We start from the raw sequence: 18,920 nt of genomic DNA, 5'->3' as shown, positions 1-18,920 counted from the left end.
TGAAATCCCTGCCTCAAACGACGTGTGTCTTTGTTGTTCGTGAAGTGGCTGTTAAGTTTCTGTCCATACAGCCTCTTCGCCTCCCTGATCCCTTGGGACAAGTTTTTCCTTGCCAATCTGTATGCAGCAATGCCCCCAGATTCCAATACAGCATTCCGGGCTCTCAGCAGTGAACAGACTTCCCCAGTCAACCAAGGTTTCTGATTGGCACGCATCTTGATGGTTTTAATCACAGTCACGTCACCGATGCATTTATTGATGTAGCCGATGCCGGTCTCTGTGTATTCCTGCGTCAATGACATTGTCAGATGTTGCTGCCTCTTTAAAGATATCCCACTGTGTATTTTCAAAACAGTCTTGCAATGCTGAACTTGCTTCCTGTGGCCATATTTTAACTTCTCTGACCACTGGCTTGTCTTGTTTCACCCTAGGTCTATATGCAGGTGTGAGCAGAACAGCTAGGTGGTCAGAGTTACCAATATGGGGAAGGGGGGCTACTCTATATGAGTTTTTGATGTTTGTGTACACCAGGTCTAATGTGTTATTTCCCCCAGTTGCAAAGTTCACATGCTGATAAAATCTTGGCAAAGCAGACTTAAGGCTTGCCTGGTGAAATCTCCAGCTGCTATAAAGAAAGCATCAGGGTGAGCCATCTGCTGCACGCTGATACTGTTGGCGAGCTCATTCAGAGCCTCCTTCACGTTAGCACTCGGTGGTACATAAACTGCCACCATAATAATCACTGTTAACTCCTGCGGCAAGTGGAAGGGTCGGCATTTCACAGTCAAGAGCTCTACATGGGGTGAGCAGAGTGTAGAAACCACCTCGGCACCTTGGCACCACAATTTATTGATATAAACAGCCAGGCCGCCTCCCCTGAGCTTACCAGAGAGCGAAGCTACTCTGTCTGCTCTGTGGAGTATTAACCCCTCCAGTTGAATCACGGCGTCCGTAATGTTTTGAGTAAGCCAAGTCTCTGTAAAAACGAAGACACAACAATTCCTCACACTGCATTTGGAAGCTCTCCAAAGTCTAATATAGTCCATTTTGCTGTCTAGTGAACAAACATTTGCCAGGATGATTGTAGGAACTGCCGGCGTGTGTGGATTAGCGATTAGCCTAGTGTGCACTCCTCCGCGCTTGCCCCACTTCCTCATCCTGTCGCACCGCTTACGATGCTTCCTCACCGGTGCTATTCCAGGCATGACCACGGACTCCTTTGGGCCTTCTCGGCGTAGCAGTCCAAGCTCGCTCAGCACACTCAGCCAGTGTTCCTCGTAACAAAAGACTTTGTTGTGGATGTCCAAAAGAAACTGACAGTCACACACACTTTCCTTTCACTCCTCTCACTTCACTCACTTCGCTCAAGGACAAAAGCACTGCATAATCACTAAGAGAGGCCGCCGCAAACATCGGTCGTGCTGCCATCTTAACATCTATGTCATTGGTACCAATATGTACCACGACATCTGGCTGTTCACCCTCCCCCTTCAGATTGCTGTGGACCCGATCCGAGACATCCCTGACCCTGGCACCCGGGAGACAACATATCATCCAGGAGTCTCTTTCATTTCCACAGAACCTCCTGTCTGCCCCCCTTACTATGGAATTCCCTATCAGTACCGCTCTCTTCTTCACCCCCCTTCCCTTCTGCACCACACAACCAGGCTCAGTGCCAGAGACCTGGTCACTGTGGCTTTCCTCTGGTAGGCCATTCCCCCCAACAGTGTCTGAAGCAGTATACCTGTTATTGAGGGGAATGACCACAGGGGTTCTCTGCACTATCTGCCTATTCTCCGTCCTTCTCCTGACAGTCACCCATCTACCTGCCTCCTGCAGCCTCAGAGTGACTGCGTCCCTGTAGCTCTTATCTATGTACTCTTCAGTATCCCATAGGAGCCAAAGGTCATCCAGCTGCAGCTCCAGTTCCCTAACATGGTCTGTAAGGAGCTGCAGCTGGTTGCACCTTGTGCAGATGTAGTTATCAGGGAGACTGGATGTCTCCCAGAACTCCCACATCTCACAAGCTGAACACACCACTGGCCCTGGCGCCATTCTCACTACTCTGTCCTGGCACTGAAGGGAACACCAAATCAAAGAAAGAAAGGAACTAACCAGACACTTACCTTTGCCTCTTCTCTCTGAAGCCTCTTGAACCAAAGCCTCAGCTCCCCACTCTAACACTGGCCACTGACACAATGGCCACTCCCAAAACGGCCACTTCACTTATAGCTGCCTTCCCTTTATTTGCTGCTCTTTGCAAAGGTCCTGCTCCAACTCTCACTCCAACTCCCAACTCAGTCTCTTGTCAAAGCCTCTTGAGTCAAAGCCTCTAAATTCCCACTCTAACTCAAGACCACTTCAATGATAGCCGCTCCGGAGTTAGCCGCTCTGCTAGACACTACCTTCCTTTTATGGTTAAAAACTCCAAGCAAAATGGCGAGAGAAACAAAAACTCACCAGGTCAGGTGACTCTCTGCTCTCTTCCCGCTATGACCAAGGCCAGTGGACAGCCCGTGTATGACCAAGGCCAGTGGACAGCCAGTGTATGACCAAGGCCAGTGGACAGCCCGTGTATGACCAAGGTCAGTGGACAGCCCGTGTATGACCAAGGCCAGTGGACAGCCCGTGTATGACCAAGGCCAGTGGACAGCCAGTGTATGACCAAGGCCAGTGGACAGCTAGTGTATGACCAAGGCCAGTGGACAGCCTGTGTATGACCAAGGCCAGTGGACAGCTAGTGTATGACCAAGGCCAGTGGACAGCCATGTATGACCATTGCCAGTGGACAGCCAGTGACCCTGTTTTGATGGATAAGCGAGGAAAGAAAGGATGAGTTCCCTAAAAATAACTCTGCTGTATGAGCAGGAAGATTAATAAAACTTTTTATTGTTGTAGATGTGAATAATCTAACCTGCAATACCTACTTATATACTCCACTAAGAAACTAATAGCATAATTAAGGTTTACTTTATTAACATATAAGTGAGCTGAATAATCAAGTTAATACACAAGATGTATTAACTCAAGGGTATAAACGTCTCCAAAATGTTACAAGTACCACAAGTGTGAAATGTGCAATTGTTCTTTGTCAGATAGACTTGTTGCAATCAGGATTGCGAGGATGAGCAACGTTCAAATCTCCACAGGCTTTCTACAGAACTCCACGGTGGATTTTGTTGTCACTTGTGAGGGCAGGTATGGTGCTTGCTTTGTAATAACACAAGAAAACTTTCTGCCCCCAACAGCCTTCCCTGTCATTTAATTAACCAATGACTAACTAACGATATCAATTCAACATTTCCAATTTACCTCCATTTTCCTTGATTACTTTTTGCCCCCTGGACAGAGAATTCCCAAGAATAACAACACTTTGAGTGAAGGTTTCTCCATATCACAGTCCTAAAATTATTTCTCTGTGAACTCTGACTCAATAACAAGCTGCCCTTCCATTTTTTGATGTATTTGCTTTCCAAGTAAAGTCATTGCCTTGACTATTAGCAGCACTGGGATAAAAGGCTAGAAATCGATCAGGAGAGATTTTCTAAGGTGGACTAGGGAGGTTCAGTTGGGAAACATGGAAGTGTGTGCTGTGTCATTTTCTTTTAATTTCAAGCTTGGCTCCCAGAAGGGTGGAATGCTCCGTAGGAGGCCACAAGTGCAGAAGATACTTGCTCATTACAGAATTCTATTATCAATCCTGATAACGTTTGCAGGTCAAGAGAGGCCATCAGCAGTTTGGTTTTGGTATTGGTATTGGTATTGGTTTGATAGATGCCAATGACACAGGAAGTACCACCATTTGTTGGCCAACTAATATGGGTGCTTTCCACTCCAAAGAAGGATCTGGCTGCATAAGGAATACTAAATTTTTTTTTTAAATACCTACGTTAATCTTTGGGACCAATTCGCACCTCTGATTTAGAAATCCTCTTCCCCGACTATCGTCCAATGTATGCCTGAACATATATCAATCATGTGCAACACACAAAGGGCATCTATGGAGGGCAATGGACAGTCGACGTTTCGGGTTGAGACCCTTCATCTGGACTCCCAATCATGCCAGGGCCCAGATGTGTAATATTTCTGGTACAGAGAGTCTCTGGTACACTCTGTCCCCACCACTAACTTCCCACCGCGCCCCCCCCCACCCCCCAATCCCCAACACACACAATGACAACCTTGTAAAGGTGGGTCATCAGTCTGCTGTGTGAATGTGGCTCTATCAGTTTTCCAGAAGCAAAACACCGACAAGGATAAAGAAGTCCACTTAATAGCTGTGGACTCAATATTCAACTCCTCCAATACTTACGCACCACAGTTACAATATGTCCTCACAGGTTGCATGACAGCAGTTCCCCAAGCTTATTCCTCCAGTCTGGTCACCTCTACCACAGAGAGGGTCAAAGTAGCAGTGGCGATGAGAACATAATTATTTCTATAGGAGGCCATATTTCTCTGCTCCCTTCCAGTCCAAATCTGACCTCAGCATGTACCGACTATTCCTTTGTCATCAGTGATTCAACATCCTAACTCTTGTCACAGTGAGAGACTATTACAGGTACTGCATTTGTTCTGGAAGAAGTTTACAACTGTTTTTTCAGGACAATTAGAGATGGGGGGATAAAAAGACACAGCTCCTTGCTACATTCAGCAATCTATTGTAGAACAAAAATATAGAAATAAAATAAGGAACATTACAATAATGTGAAACAAAAACATGGAATGTTAGAAGTACTCAGCAAGTCAGGTGCAATAAGTGGGGAGAGAAACAGAGTTGATGTTTTGGGTAAAGGACTCCTCATCGGAATATTGCACAAATGTGGTTCTACCAGGCAAATTTCACGACAGAACAGTGACTCCTGGAACATTAATGGGATAATAAATGTTAAGTATATTTGGGTTAGGGACTCCAAATGAACATGTGTGGGGTTTGCAGGGTATCTCAAAGGATTTCTTTGGTGGAATTATATATTTTTTTATTTTATTTACAGCGTGGTAACAGGCCCTTCCGGCCCAACAAGTCCGCGCCGTCCATTTTAAATCCAGATTAACCTACCCGTACGTCTTTGCAATGTGGGAGGAAACTGGAGCACCTGGAGGAAACCCACGCAGACACGGGGACAACATACAAACTCCTTACAGACAGCGACGGGAATCGAACCCCGATCGCTGGCGCTGTAATAGCGTCGCACTAACCGCTACGCTACTGTGCTGCCCTTTTGCGGAGAATGTTGAAATTTGGCTGGAATTGTTTCCTTAATTTGAATGGTGAATAAGAGGCAAAAAAGAAAGCAAAGACAAGCACTTAACCAATGAAGCGGACGGCTCAACAACCATTATTTTCCCCAATTTCTTTAAATTTTCATTTAACCTTGGACTTCTGCCTCTACTTTTGAATTAAAGCACATTGACTGTGCATATTTTGTGCCTTACAGTATACCTACTGATGTGTGCACTGTGATCGCGGATCGCTCCTGCATGGTGCCACAGAGCATAATCTGTGATCCTGTGAAGACTGCTGACACATGCAATCTGACCCTTCGTAGAAGCTTCAATGCATCTGGTGTCTATTGTGTGAATATCACGTTGAAGGATAGTACCAGTTTAGCTGTTGCTAGTACCCTTGTATTAATTGGAGGTAAGCACAACCATCTTTATTTAACGGGTCAAAAAACTGCAGAAGCTGGAAACCCAAAATGAAACAGAGAATGTTGTACGTACTCAGCAGGTCAGGCAGTATCCATGGGAGAGAAACAGGGTCAATATTCTCACTGAGTCACCCTGGATATTTAATCCCTCTACACCTCCTTTCCACAGCAGGATGGCCTGAGGGCATTGCATGCCTTCAAAGAACAGAGAGACAACCAGTCCTTCCCACCGCCATTCTACTTTGTCTCTCTGAAGTTATTCTTACATTAAATAAATGACGGTGCTCTCAACTACATTTGTTCACTTCCTACTTCTGCTCTCACCCCTCCCCTCCCAAGCAGAGCAAAGCTGGGCTCCCCTTCTTCTCCTTTCCATTCCATCAGCTCCACATCCAATGGAACATCCTCCAGAGTTTTCACCACCACCGACAGGATTCCACCATCAGACTCCTCATCTCTTCTGCTCCACTTCCAGCATTCCAAAGGGACTGTTCTTGCATGAGCATTGCCCTTCTCTCAGCACTTGGCCGTGCAAACACTGCAGATGCAACCCCTGTCACTTTACCCCTATCCCTGCCACCATTAAGGAACCAAACAGTCCTTCCAGGTGAAGTGGCAATTCACTCCCCCTTCTTCCAATTTAGTGTGTTCCGTTTGGTGCTCACAATGTGCTCTCCTCTATACTGGAGAAACCAAGGGTGGGGGGAATACTTTGCTGAACCACCAATCAGTCCACAAGAGTGGCCCTGAGCTTCCTGTCACTTGTCACTTATCCACCCCCACACTGTGACCCACTCTCACCCCCACTCCATCCCACCCCCACCCCCACCCCCACACTGTGACCCACTCGCACCCCCACTCCATCCCACCCCCACCCCCACCCCCACACTGTGTCCCACTCCCACCCCCACTCCATCCCACCCCCACCCCCACACTGTGACCCACTCCCACTCCATCCCACCCCCACCCCCACACTGTGACCCACTCTCACCCCCAGTCCATCCCACCCCCACCCCCACACTGTGACCCACTCCCACCCCCACTCCATCCCACTCCCATCCCCACCCCCACCCCCACACTGTGACCCACTCTCACCCCCACTCCATCCCACCCCCACCCCCACCCCCACACTGTGACCCACTCGCACCCCCACTCCATCCCACCCCCACCCCCACCCCCACACTGTGACCCACTCCCACCCCCACTCCATCCCACCCCCACCCCCACACTGTGACCCACTCTCACCCCCACTCCATCCCACCCCCACCCCCACACTGTGTCCCACTCCCACTCCATCCCACCCCCACCCCCACACTGTGACCCACTCTCACCCCCAGTCCATCCCACCCCCACCCCCACACTGTGACCCACTCCCACCCCCACTCCATCCCACTCCCATCCCCACCCCCACCCCCACACTGTGTCCCACTCCCACACCCACTCCATCCCACCCCCACCCCCACACTGTGACCCACTCTCACCCCCACTCCATCCCACCCCCACCCCCACACTGTGTCCCACTCCCACCCCCACTCCATCCCACCCCCACCCCCACACTGTGACCCACTCCCACCCCACTCCATCCCACCCCCACCCCCACACTGTGACCCACTCCCACCCCACTCCATCCCACCCCCACCCCCACACTGTGACCCACTCTCACCCCCACTCCATCCCACCCCCACCCCCACACTGTGACCCACTCCCACCCCCACTCCATCCCACCCCCACCCCCACCCCCACACTGTGACCCACTCTCACCCCCAGTCCATCCCACCCCCACCCCCACACTGTGACCCACTCCCACCCCCACTCCATCCCACTCCCATCCCCACCCCCACCCCCACACTGTGACCCACTCCCACCCCACTCCATCCCACCCCCACCCCCACACTGTGACCCACTCCCACCCCCACTCCATCCCACCCCCACCCCCACACTGTGTCCCACTCCCACCCCCACTCCATCCCACCCCCACCCCCCCCCCCACACTGTGACCCACTCTCACCCCCAGTCCATCCCACCCCCACCCCCACACTGTGACCCACTCCCACCCCCACTCCATCCCACTCCCATCCCCACCCCCACCCCCACACTGTGACCCACTCCCACCCCCACTCCATCCCACCCCCACCCCCACCCCCACACTGTGACCCACTCGCACCCCCACTCCATCCCACCCCCACCCCCACCCCCACACTGTGTCCCACTCCCACCCCCACTCCATCCCACCCCCACCCCCACACTGTGTCCCACTCCCACTCCATCCCACCCCCACCCCCACACTGTGACCCACTCTCACCCCCAGTCCATCCCACCCCCACCCCCACACTGTGACCCACTCCCACCCCCACTCCATCCCACTCCCATCCCCACCCCCACCCCCACACTGTGACCCACTCTCACCCCCACTCCATCCCACCCCCACCCCCACCCCCCCACAGTGACCCACTCGCACCCCCACTCCATCCCACCCCCACCCCCACCCCCACACTGTGACCCACTCCCACCCCCACTCCATCCCACCCCCACCCCCACACTGTGACCCACTCTCACCCCCACTCCATCCCACCCCCACCCCCACACTGTGTCCCACTCCCACTCCATCCCACCCCCACCCCCACACTGTGACCCACTCTCACCCCCAGTCCATCCCACCCCCACCCCCACACTGTGACCCACTCCCACCCCCACTCCATCCCACTCCCATCCCCACCCCCACCCCCACACTGTGTCCCACTCCCACACCCACTCCATCCCACCCCCACCCCCACACTGTGACCCACTCTCACCCCCAGTCCATCCCACCCCCACCCCCACACTGTGTCCCACTCCCACCCCCACTCCATCCCACCCCCACCCCCACACTGTGACCCACTCCCACCCCACTCCATCCCACCCCCACCCCCACACTGTGACCCACTCCCACCCCACTCCATCCCACCCCCACCCCCACACTGTGACCCACTCCCACCCCCACTCCATCCCACCCCCACCCCCACACTGTGACCCACTCCCACCCCCACTCCATCCCACCCCCACCCCCACCCCCACACTGTGACCCACTCCCACCCCCAGTCCATCCCACCCCCACCCCCACACTGTGACCCACTCTCACCCCCACTCCATCCCACCCCCACCCCCACACTGTGACCCACTCCCACCCCCAGTCCATCCCACCCCCACCCCCACACTGTGACCCACTCCCACCCCCACTCCATCCCACCCCCACCCCCACACTGTGACCCACTCCCACCCCACTCCATCCCACCCCCACCCCCACACTGTGTCCCACTCCCACCCCCACTCCATCCCACCCCCACCCCCACACTGTGACCCACTCCCACCCCCACTCCATCCCACCCCCACCCCCACCCCCACACTGTGACCCACTCCCACCCCCAGTCCATCCCACCCCCACCCCCACACTGTGACCCACTCCCACCCCCAGTCCATCCCACCCCCACCCCCACACTGTGACCCACTCCCACCCCACTCCATCCCACCCCCACCCCCACACTGTGTCCCACTCCCACCCCACTCCATCCCACCCCCACCCCCACACTGTCCCACTCCCACCCCCAGTCCATCCCACCCCCACCCCCACCCCCACACTGTGACCCACTCCCACCCCCAGTCCATCCCACCCCCACCCCCACCCCCACACTGTGACCCACTCTCACCCCCACTCCATCCCACCCCCACCCCCACACTGTCCCACTCCCACCCCACTCCATCCCACCCCCACCCCCACCCCCACACTGTGTCCCACTCCCACCCCCACTCCATCCCACTCCCATCCCCACCCCCACACTGTCCCACTCCCACCCCACTCCATCCCACCCCCACCCCCACCCCCACACTGTGTCCCACTCCCACCCCACTCCATCCCACCCCCACCCCCACCCCCACACTGTGTCCCACTCCCACCCCCAGTCCATCCCACCCCCACCCCCACACTGTCCCACACCCACCCCCAGTCCATCCCACCCCCACCCCCACCCCCACACTGTGTCCCACTCCCACCCCCACCCCCACACTGTGACCCACTCCCACCCCCACACTGTGACCCCTCCCACCCCCAGTCCATCCCACCCCCACCCCCACACTGTGTCCCACCCCACTCCCACCCCCACACTGTGACCCCTCCCACCCCCACCCCCACACTGTGACCCACTCCCACACTGTGACCCACTCCCACCCCCACCCCCACACTGTGTCCCACCCCCACACTGTGTCCCACTCCCACCCCCACCCCCACCCCCACACTGTGTCCCACTCCATCCCACCCCCACCCCCACTCTGTGACCCACTCCCACACTGTGACCCACTCCCACCCCCACCCCCACACTGTCCCACCCCCACACTGTGTCCCACTCCCACCTCCACCCCCACACTGTGACCCACCCCCACTCCATCCCACTCCCACACTGAAACTTTTCGTCTTTGGCTTCCAATAATCTCGAAAGTAAGCTTGAGGAACAGCACCTCATTTTCTATCTGGGCAAGTGCCTGCCTTCCAGACACAACACTGAATTTAAAAATGTCAGGTAATCATCCTTCTTCCCTCTTTCCACAGATGTGATTGTATTTTTCTGTTTTGATTTGTTTCTCTTTTTTTCTCCTCTTTCCAAGTACTGTCTTTGAAAGTTCCCATCAGCTGGACAGCTTTGGCCTGTACCCTCTATTCCCTCTTTTCTCTCCACCTTTCCCCCTCTCTGAAATTAGAACATATTGTCCTTGACAAAACATCAATTCTGTTTCTTTTTCCATGGCTGCTACTTGTGGCGACCTTACAGCATTTTCTGTATTTCCATCTTTTTTCTCTGACTATTTTAAGTACACATGATTTATTAGCACCGTAAGTTTAAATAATGCATTAGATACACTGGTCCCCCAAATCACACCATTTAACTGAAGTTACCATTTCACTTTGGTAAAGAGGAACAGAGGAACAAAGTAGTTTCCGTTGATTGAGCTTATGCTGTCATTCAATTGGGTCAAAGCTGATCTAAACCTCAACTCTATTTACCTGCCTTTGACCTACATTTCTTGGTATCTGTACTCAACATTTTTATGACACAGTGTTCACAGTGCTTCTGGGGAGAAAATTACAAATTTACATGATGAACATATCCTTCCGACTTAAGTCCTGAGTCACATATGTTCTGGATGTGCCCATCAAAGGAAATAGCTGCTCTACTTATACTCTTTCAAATTATTTAATTCTTTGAAACACTTCAATGAAAATTTTCACCAACCTTACAAAGTGAAGGAAATACAAGTCAAGTTTATGTAAATGGTCTGCAAAACTTCAGCGGTTAAGACTTGGAATCATTCTGCTGAATCTGTGCTATGCGCCCTCACAGGTCAATCCTTCCTGAAGGGTGGTACCAAAGGAGTTTAACTCAAGTCTCGGTATAATTGAAACCTAATCTTCCCTTTCTGTTCTAACTCCTTGAGATAAAAGTCAATATTCCATTTAGCTTTCTCATTGCTCTCTTACCATTACAAAGATACTCTGAGTTATCCTCTTTACTTCCAAAGTAGCTGAACTTTGCTTTCACCAGATCCACCACAATTTTGTCCAACATTTTGATCCATCAATGTCCTTGTGTAACTTCCTGCACCTCCTAATTCTACAAATATGGATATTGCACCCTCTGCTGTTCATTTCAATTCACTGATATACCCGGTAAAAAGCAAAAGCCCCAAGAAATACTCCTGGGAAAATCACTTATCCCTCCAGTTAGAGTGTGTCACTTTAAAGCCTAAAGCACCCAATCTGATCCTTCAGGGAAGAAAAAGATATGCTTCATGTGCTCCTGTATGACAGAGCTTACTTGCTCCAGGATTAATTACCCTTGTCTGAAATGGACTTGGGTCTTTTTAATGTTTCACCGAAACTTGCAAGAACTGTGCTATGGGCTTTTAAGGGTGGAATGGAGCAGAATTTCCAAGAACGTCACAGATAAACTCTTTAACATGTTGGGGGTTAAGGGCAGGTTAAGTGCAAGATCAACTCAATAATTTAATGTACTGCCACAAAGAATTTCAATATAATTGGGTTCTGCTTCTTAATTTCTGGACTTCATCCTCTGTAGCCCTTGCAGTTTCATTGCCTTTGCTTGTAAGTGTGGTTACTGGTTTATTACATTTAATCCACAGTTAAAAATACCAGAGTTTGCATGAAGAAATTCATTTTCTTTATATATCTTAAAGCTATTAAAGTCATAGAATAATGGCAGCTCATTCCATATATGCCCCTCAGGTCCCTTTTAAGTCTTTCTCCTCTTACCTTAAACCAATGCCCTCTAGATTTTGACTCCCTTTTCCTGGGAAAAAAGATTGTGCGTTCACCCTATCTTTCCCCTCATGATTTTATAAGGTCACCCTTTAGTCTTCTGCGCTCCTAGGAATAAAGTCCTAGCCTGCCCAACCTCTCCCTATAACTCAGGCCCTTGAGTCCTGGCAACACCTTCGTAAATCTTCTCTGCACTCTATTCTGAACTTTTAACATCTTCGTCTTTGTTTGTGGCTTAATTTGTTATCCTTGTAATGTTTTTATACTTTTTTTTCTTAGGATCAACCTTGTTACACTTAGTGAAATCTAAAAAACTAAGGAAATTGTAAAAATCACTAAATTGAATCTAATGTTCACTACAGAAGCTCAAACCTTACTGTTCTGACAAAACATCTCTCTCATTTTGCCACATTGTCCAGCTGAAGATTAACAATGAAATCCAAATCTGCAGCTTGTTTTTCAAAACTAAATTTAATTTAGTGGCTCGGTAATAACAAGTTTTCAACTGTATTTACAGATTCCATCAGGACCTCTACAGGTGTGCAAGGTGTCTTAATATTTGCCACTTGCCTAGTGGTTCTTATCATTGGTGTTGCCTGTTTCCTTTACAAGTAAGTTTGGAGTAATCATCAGGTAAAGAAATGATTAGACACCAAGCTAGACAAATTCTAAAACTTTTCTTAAGATCTTTACTGCCATCTAGTTTACAGGAGAAGTCAAACTAAATGTATACCTAACTTTTTACTTCCCTCTTGAAAAATATGTCTTCATTTCCCCAGCTGAATTTTACAGGACTGAGTATGCTTTAGTCATACAGCACAGAAAAAGGCCCTTCAGTACTACTTGTCCATGCCGATTAGAAAACTCATCCATGCAGTTTCCTTAAAATTCAGGCCTGATGTTTAAATGGAATGAATTTATTGTTAAGAGCAGGTATAAGGAACTGAAACCCAGCCACACACAGTTCTGCTTCATTTCTGCCCTTGACTAAAATTCGAATGGGGAGATGCAAGGGAGTGGCAGGTCCTCACACGGTAGTGTAGAGGTTAGCGTAAAACTTCTACAGCGCCAGTGACCCAGGTTCAATTCCAGCCGCTGTCTGTAAGGAGTTTGTACTTTCTCCCTATGTCTGCGTGGGTTTTTTCCGGGTGCTCCGGTTTCCTTCAACATTCGAAAGATGTACGGGTTAGGAAGTTGTGGGCATGCTATGTTGGCGCTGGAAGTGTGGCGACACTTGCGGGCTGCCCCCAGAACACTCTACGCAAAAGGTGCATTTCACTGTGTGTTTCGATGTACATGTGACTAATAAAGATATCTTATCTTGCCTTATCCTTAATTTTCTGGCAGCCTGCATCACCACAACAACAAGGGGCAGTGTCTAGTTGGGAGAACCCAGGGTTCCTTGGGAATTCTTCACAGCTGTAGGATAACTCAAATCCTAAATTAGACACCACAAATAACCCTAAAATTCTTCCAAAAAAAAGTAATAAGCCTATAGGAAATCAATTATCTTTAGAAAATATATTAAGCTGTTGTTGTTTTTGAGAAGTTGAAGATGACGAACAGGTTTCTTTTTGTTAGGTTATGATCTCTTACCTACTCACTGAATTATGTGCACTACTCCAGCTCCAGCACTGCCCAGTTTTGATTCTGCTGAGATCCATTGGATGAGTTTGGTAACTGGGACGTTCTTCCCAAATTACTGTCCAGGTGCCGAAGTCCAGAATAATGTCCAAATGTCTTCAATAAACCTAAACTTTTACAAAGTAACTGTGCAAATAACTTTAACTAATAAATATAATTCTTTTACTAAATGTCCCATCTCCAGTGGAAATTTTAATATTGTCATTTTTGTAATTCACCTTTGCATAAGGAGAAATATTGCTTCCTGCTAATCTGAGGTGGTTATTAGATCAGAAAAATATTTCCTAAATACAAGGTTATTACGGGAAGTGAGGGAAGAGATTGTTACAGCTATGGCGATGATCTTTGCATCCTCACTGGCCAAATGAGTAGTGCCAAGTGATTGGAGGGTGGTAAATATTGTTCCTTTGTTTAAGAAAGGGAGTAGGGTTAACCATGAGAATTACAGGCCAGTGAGTCTTACTTCAGTGGTGGGCAAATTACTGGAGAAGATTCTTAGAGACAGAATTTATGGGCATTTGGAGAAGCATAGGCTGATTAGACAGTCAGCATGGCTTTGTGAGGGACAGGTCGTGCCTCACCAGCCTGATTGAATTCTTTGAGGATGTGACAAGGCACATTGATGAAGGTAGAGCAGTGGATCTGGTGTACATGGATCTTAGTAAGGCATTTGATCAGGTTCCTCATGGAATGCTCATTCAGAAAGTTAGGAGGCATGGGATCCAGGAAAACTTGGCTGTGTGGATTCAGAATTGGCTCGCCCATAGAAGACAGAGGGTGGTGGTAGATGGAGCATATTCTGCCTGGAGGTCGCTGACCAGTGGTGTTCCGCAGGATCTGTTCTGGGACCGCTGCTCTTTGTGATTTTTATAAGTGACTTGGATGAGGATGTGTAAGGGTGGGTTAGTAAGTTTGCTGATGACAGGAAGGTTGGTGGTGATGTGAATAGTGTAGAAGGTTCCTGTAGATCACAACAGGACATTGATAGGATACAGATGGAGTTCAAACTGGAAAAGTGTGAAGTGATGTGGTGCGCTGGCCTTCATTAGTCGGGGTGTTGAGTTCAAGAGCCATGAGGTAATGTTGCAGCTCTATAGAACTCTGGAGTATTGTGTTCAGTTCTGGTCGCCTCATTATAGAAGGTGCAGAGGACATTTACCAGGATGTTGCCTGGATTGGAGAGCATGTGTTATGAGGATAGGTTGAGCGAGCTAGGGCTTTTCTCTTTGGAGAGAAGGAGGATGAGAGGTGACTTGATAGAGGTGTACAAGATGATAAGAGGCATAGATCGAGTGGACAGTCAGAGACTTTTTCCCAGGGCGTCAATGGCTAACATGACGGGACATAATTTTAAGGTGATTGGAGGAAGGTATAAGGGGGATGTCAGAGGTAAGTTTTTTACACAGAGAGTGGTGGGCGCGTGGAACACACTGCCTGCAGAGGTTGTGGGGGCAGATACATTAGGGATATTTAAGAGACTCTTAGATAGCCACATGAATGATAGAAAAATGGAGGTCTATGTGGGAGGGAAGGATTAGATAGATCTTAGAGCAGGATAAAATGTCGGCACAACATTGTGGGCCGAAGGGCCTGTACTGTGCTGTAACGTTCTATGTTCTAATTCTAACCTAAAACAGTTCTTCAGGTGAAATGTGGAACATAAAAACTAACAAAATGTAAACAATTATCCAAATATTTGAAATTTTACTAAAATGTCTATCTTAAACATAGCTGCTTTTCAAATGTTGTAAAAATATAAATTTCTAATAATGTTGCTCATGATAATGAACAAAATAAATGGGTTGAGATCTTTTAATCTTTCACATTTCAAGGTAAAATTTTTTCTTCAAATTTTATTATTTATTTAAAATCCAGCAATGACAAGTAAGCAATTTCTTGTGGACTGGAGTGGAGGTATTAATGTGAAAGCTGTATAAGATTTGATTTACTAAGAATGTCAAACTTATTTTCCAGGCGTTACAAAGAATACACGCCGATTGTTAGACAAGCAAAGGACAGAAATAAACATCTGGTGGTGAACAGTGGTAATGCCAGTGTGTACTTCAGTAAACTGAATACTACACTCCTCTTTGGGGATGATGAGAAGAGCCCACTATTGAAAAATACTACACTCATTTAATCAGCAGCTCATCTAAGCAGATGTATGCTTTGGGAATAGTCTGCGTTTTGTTTGGTTATTCATAGCGCTTAAGCAAATTTTGAATATATTAATATTGTAATGCATTACTATCGCTTCCTTACGAGTAGATAACAACATAACATGCTTGAAATCCAACTGTCCCCCCTCCTTCCGCTACCTGAAGATTGAAAACTATCTGCATTTAGAAATATTATCAATGTTCAACTCTTAATTTTGACAGTAATTTTTCTCTTACTTTTTCTCAAAGGAATAGTAACATTCGTTCCATTCTGCTAATTACATTTTACTCCATGTATCATAGTGGTGGCAAAATGACAGTTCCATTTTATTACTAATAGTTATTAGAAATAGATTGCAATGACCAGATTTCCAATGAGACCACTGTGTTTCTTGTGATCAGAATCTCTACAGCTGATAGGGTGGATAGGGTAGTTAAGAAAGCTTATGGGATGTTAGCTTTCATAAGTCGGGGGATCGAGTTTAAGAGCCGTGAAGTGATGATGCAGCTTTACAAAACTCTGGTTAGGCCACACTTGGAGTACTGTGTCCAGTTCTGGTCGCCTCATTATAGGAAGGATGTGGAGGCGTTGGAAAGGGTGCAGAGGAGATTTACCAGGATGCTGCCTGGTTTGGAGTGTATGGATTATGAGGATAGACTAAAGGAGCTAGGGCTGTTCTCATTGGAGAGGAGGAGGATGAGGGGAGACATGATAGAGGTATACAAGGTATTGAGAAGAATAGATAGAGTGGACAGCCAGTGCCTCTTTCCCAGGGCACCAATGCTCAAAACAAGAGGACATGGCTTTAAGGTATTGGGTGGGAAGTTCAAGGGTGATGTCAGAGGGAGGTTTTTCACCCAGAGAGTGGTTGGTGCATGGAATGCACTGCCTGGGGTGGTGGTGGAGGCTGATACATTGGACAAGTTCAAGAGATTGTTAGATAAGCATATGGAGGAACTTAAGTTAGAGGGATATGTGGGAGGAAGGGGTTAGATAGTCATAGGTGTGGTTTGAAGGGCGGCACAACATGGTGGGCTGAAGGGCCTGTATTGTGCCGTATTGTTCTATGGTTCTATGGAAGTGTTTTCAGAAGTCCTTCTTTAGTATCAACGAATGGATTTCTGTCTATCTACTCGTATATAAGGCACCTTCACAATGAGATTGCTGGTAAACTAACAAGCCTTGCATCTTTCAAGCTGCTGTCCAAATGGCAAATACACCAATGTAATAATAAATAGTTAAAAAATCCTTTGTCTTGTACTGGATTTCGTATTGGGAAAGAGAGTGCAGATACACTGTGTCAACATTAGCAGAGCTCTCCATCATATTCAATTATCAGTAACCCTGTCTTTTGCCTGAGGTATTAGCCCCAAAATATTTAATGCCTTTTGGCCTTCTTCGCAATCTTCCCACTCAGCACTATTTCACAAAGTTTTAATCACCCTCAATTTTCTTATGTATGCCGTCGATTTCCTGGGCACAAATCAAAGTCAAATCCAATGCAGAATTATGGAATGAGGGTTACCTACCTCAGGCAGCTGATTGCCCTTGAACCTGCTCCATCCCATTCAATAAGATAATTGTTGATGTGACCTTGTGTCTCATCTCCACTTTTCTGCCTGTTCCCCACAGCTCTCTTCTTCCCTATAAACCAAAAATATTTTAATTTTCCAGTCTTAGTTATCGTTAAAGAAAAGCTCAGTTATTTGAGAAATAGAGTGGATGGCAATGACATTTATTTGCAGCATTCATTGAGAAAGTAGAAGCTGAAAAGCCAAGTTCATTTTCTCATAGTGTCTGCAACGGCCCCATTTCCTGGGTGGCGTGGTCCACTTAACACCAGTCTGAACTTCGTAAGGGAGGGGTGTATAATGACCGTAACAGATATTGGCAGTCATTATGGACTCCAAAGACATTCAAGAACAACACAATAAAGGGGGAATGCAGGCTCCATGGTTTTCTGGCACTGTGATGCAAACCTGGGTGCAGGAGATAGAACTGGAGGTGCGTCTTGTTTCCAGAGTGAGCAAGAGGGTTCTCTGGAGACACGACTTGGAAGGCAGTGAAAGGAGATAACTCTGGTTGTCACCGCTGCTTCAAGCATCTGGATACAGTGTGACAGTGCACCATACTACCTGACATTCATATGCTCCGGTGTACCCTCACCCACATGAGTTCATGTGTGATGCCTCGTATGGTTGTGGAGTTATGTGGAATGTCTGAGTTATGATTAGTACTTGTGAATAATATTTTAGTGTGATGTTTGTGAACATTAGGGTATTGTTAAATGGTGATTGATATGCAAGTGATGCTTGTAGAGATTTAGTAATTGAACTGTTTGTGAGATAAAATGTTATGTTGTCAACTTGTATCAAACTATTTTCTCAATTGTTCTATGTTTTTTTATTCTGTGTTGGAGCCACATCCATAATCAGCTCTCCTTGTTGTTACCCCCTGCCAATCTTCTTCCACAAAGAATGCATCAGCTACTTCTATAATCTCCATCCAACACCCAGCCCATGTGGAAAGCACACAAATCCTCTCCTGGACCTCATTCACAAGGGCTTCCAGTTTGAGAACCTGGAGCTCTCTGATTTAGTCCATGAGCCATCCTGCAATGTTCATCTGTCTGGCAGTCAGTGCAACTTCAGTGGAAGGTGGTACATGCAGGCTATGTAAACTGTTCCGGCAAAGTTGCTTCTAATTAGTGCTTGCATGTTCAGGCGGACTTAAATCATGATAAGCCCCAAAATTGCAGGCTAAAACCAGCATCTGTTTAACATCTGTTTTCATCCTTTTGTTGAAGTAATCTTTTAAGTACTTTAGAAAGATTTGGTTTGTATATAAATCTAGTGCCCAACAGCATGGCCCATCCAACATTGAATTGGGCTTGACTCCTAATTTTCCAATAACCTCCCAATTTTCAGTGTGAATGGGCTGGTAGGCAGACAAAATCCATTTCCAGTAATATTATTGCAATTGGTACTTTTTCACTCAATCTCACTGACTCTTCACTCAGCTTTGGAACACCTAGACAACAGCAAAACATATGTCAGGCTGATGTTTATAGATTACAGCTCAGCATTCAACACCATCATCCCTTAGTACAAATCAACAAGCTTCAAAACCCGGGCCTCTGCAACTGGATCCTCGACTTCCTC

The 18,920-nt window shown here is 47.8% G+C and overlaps 1 protein-coding gene and 1 long non-coding RNA gene across 2 annotated transcripts in view; one reads left to right on the top strand and one right to left on the bottom strand.

Moving 5' to 3' along the window:
* gpnmb (glycoprotein (transmembrane) nmb) overlaps positions 1-17,007 on the top strand; it is a 52,741-nt gene extending 35,734 nt beyond the window's left edge. Inside the window, exons 9-12 of the mRNA XM_052015407.1 lie at positions 3,096-3,198; positions 5,439-5,641; positions 12,473-12,566; positions 15,574-17,007. Coding sequence (XP_051871367.1) covers positions 3,096-3,198; positions 5,439-5,641; positions 12,473-12,566; positions 15,574-15,739 — 566 coding nt within the window. The 3' untranslated portion in view covers positions 15,740-17,007. The remainder of the gene's footprint in view (positions 1-3,095; positions 3,199-5,438; positions 5,642-12,472; positions 12,567-15,573) is intronic.
* A 334-nt stretch (positions 17,008-17,341) lies between these two features.
* LOC127570162 (uncharacterized) overlaps positions 17,342-18,920 on the bottom strand; it is a 34,207-nt gene continuing 32,628 nt past the window's right edge. The window contains exon 3 of the long non-coding RNA XR_007956309.1: positions 17,342-17,403. This is a non-coding gene — a long non-coding RNA (uncharacterized LOC127570162). The remainder of the gene's footprint in view (positions 17,404-18,920) is intronic.

This window comes from Pristis pectinata, chromosome 5 (genome assembly GCF_009764475.1).
Source record: "Pristis pectinata isolate sPriPec2 chromosome 5, sPriPec2.1.pri, whole genome shotgun sequence".
In the NCBI taxonomy this organism is placed as follows: domain Eukaryota; kingdom Metazoa; phylum Chordata; class Chondrichthyes; order Rhinopristiformes; family Pristidae; genus Pristis; species Pristis pectinata.
The sequence above is the reverse complement of the archived record's forward strand: the minus strand, read 5'-3'. Positions and strand labels throughout refer to the sequence as shown.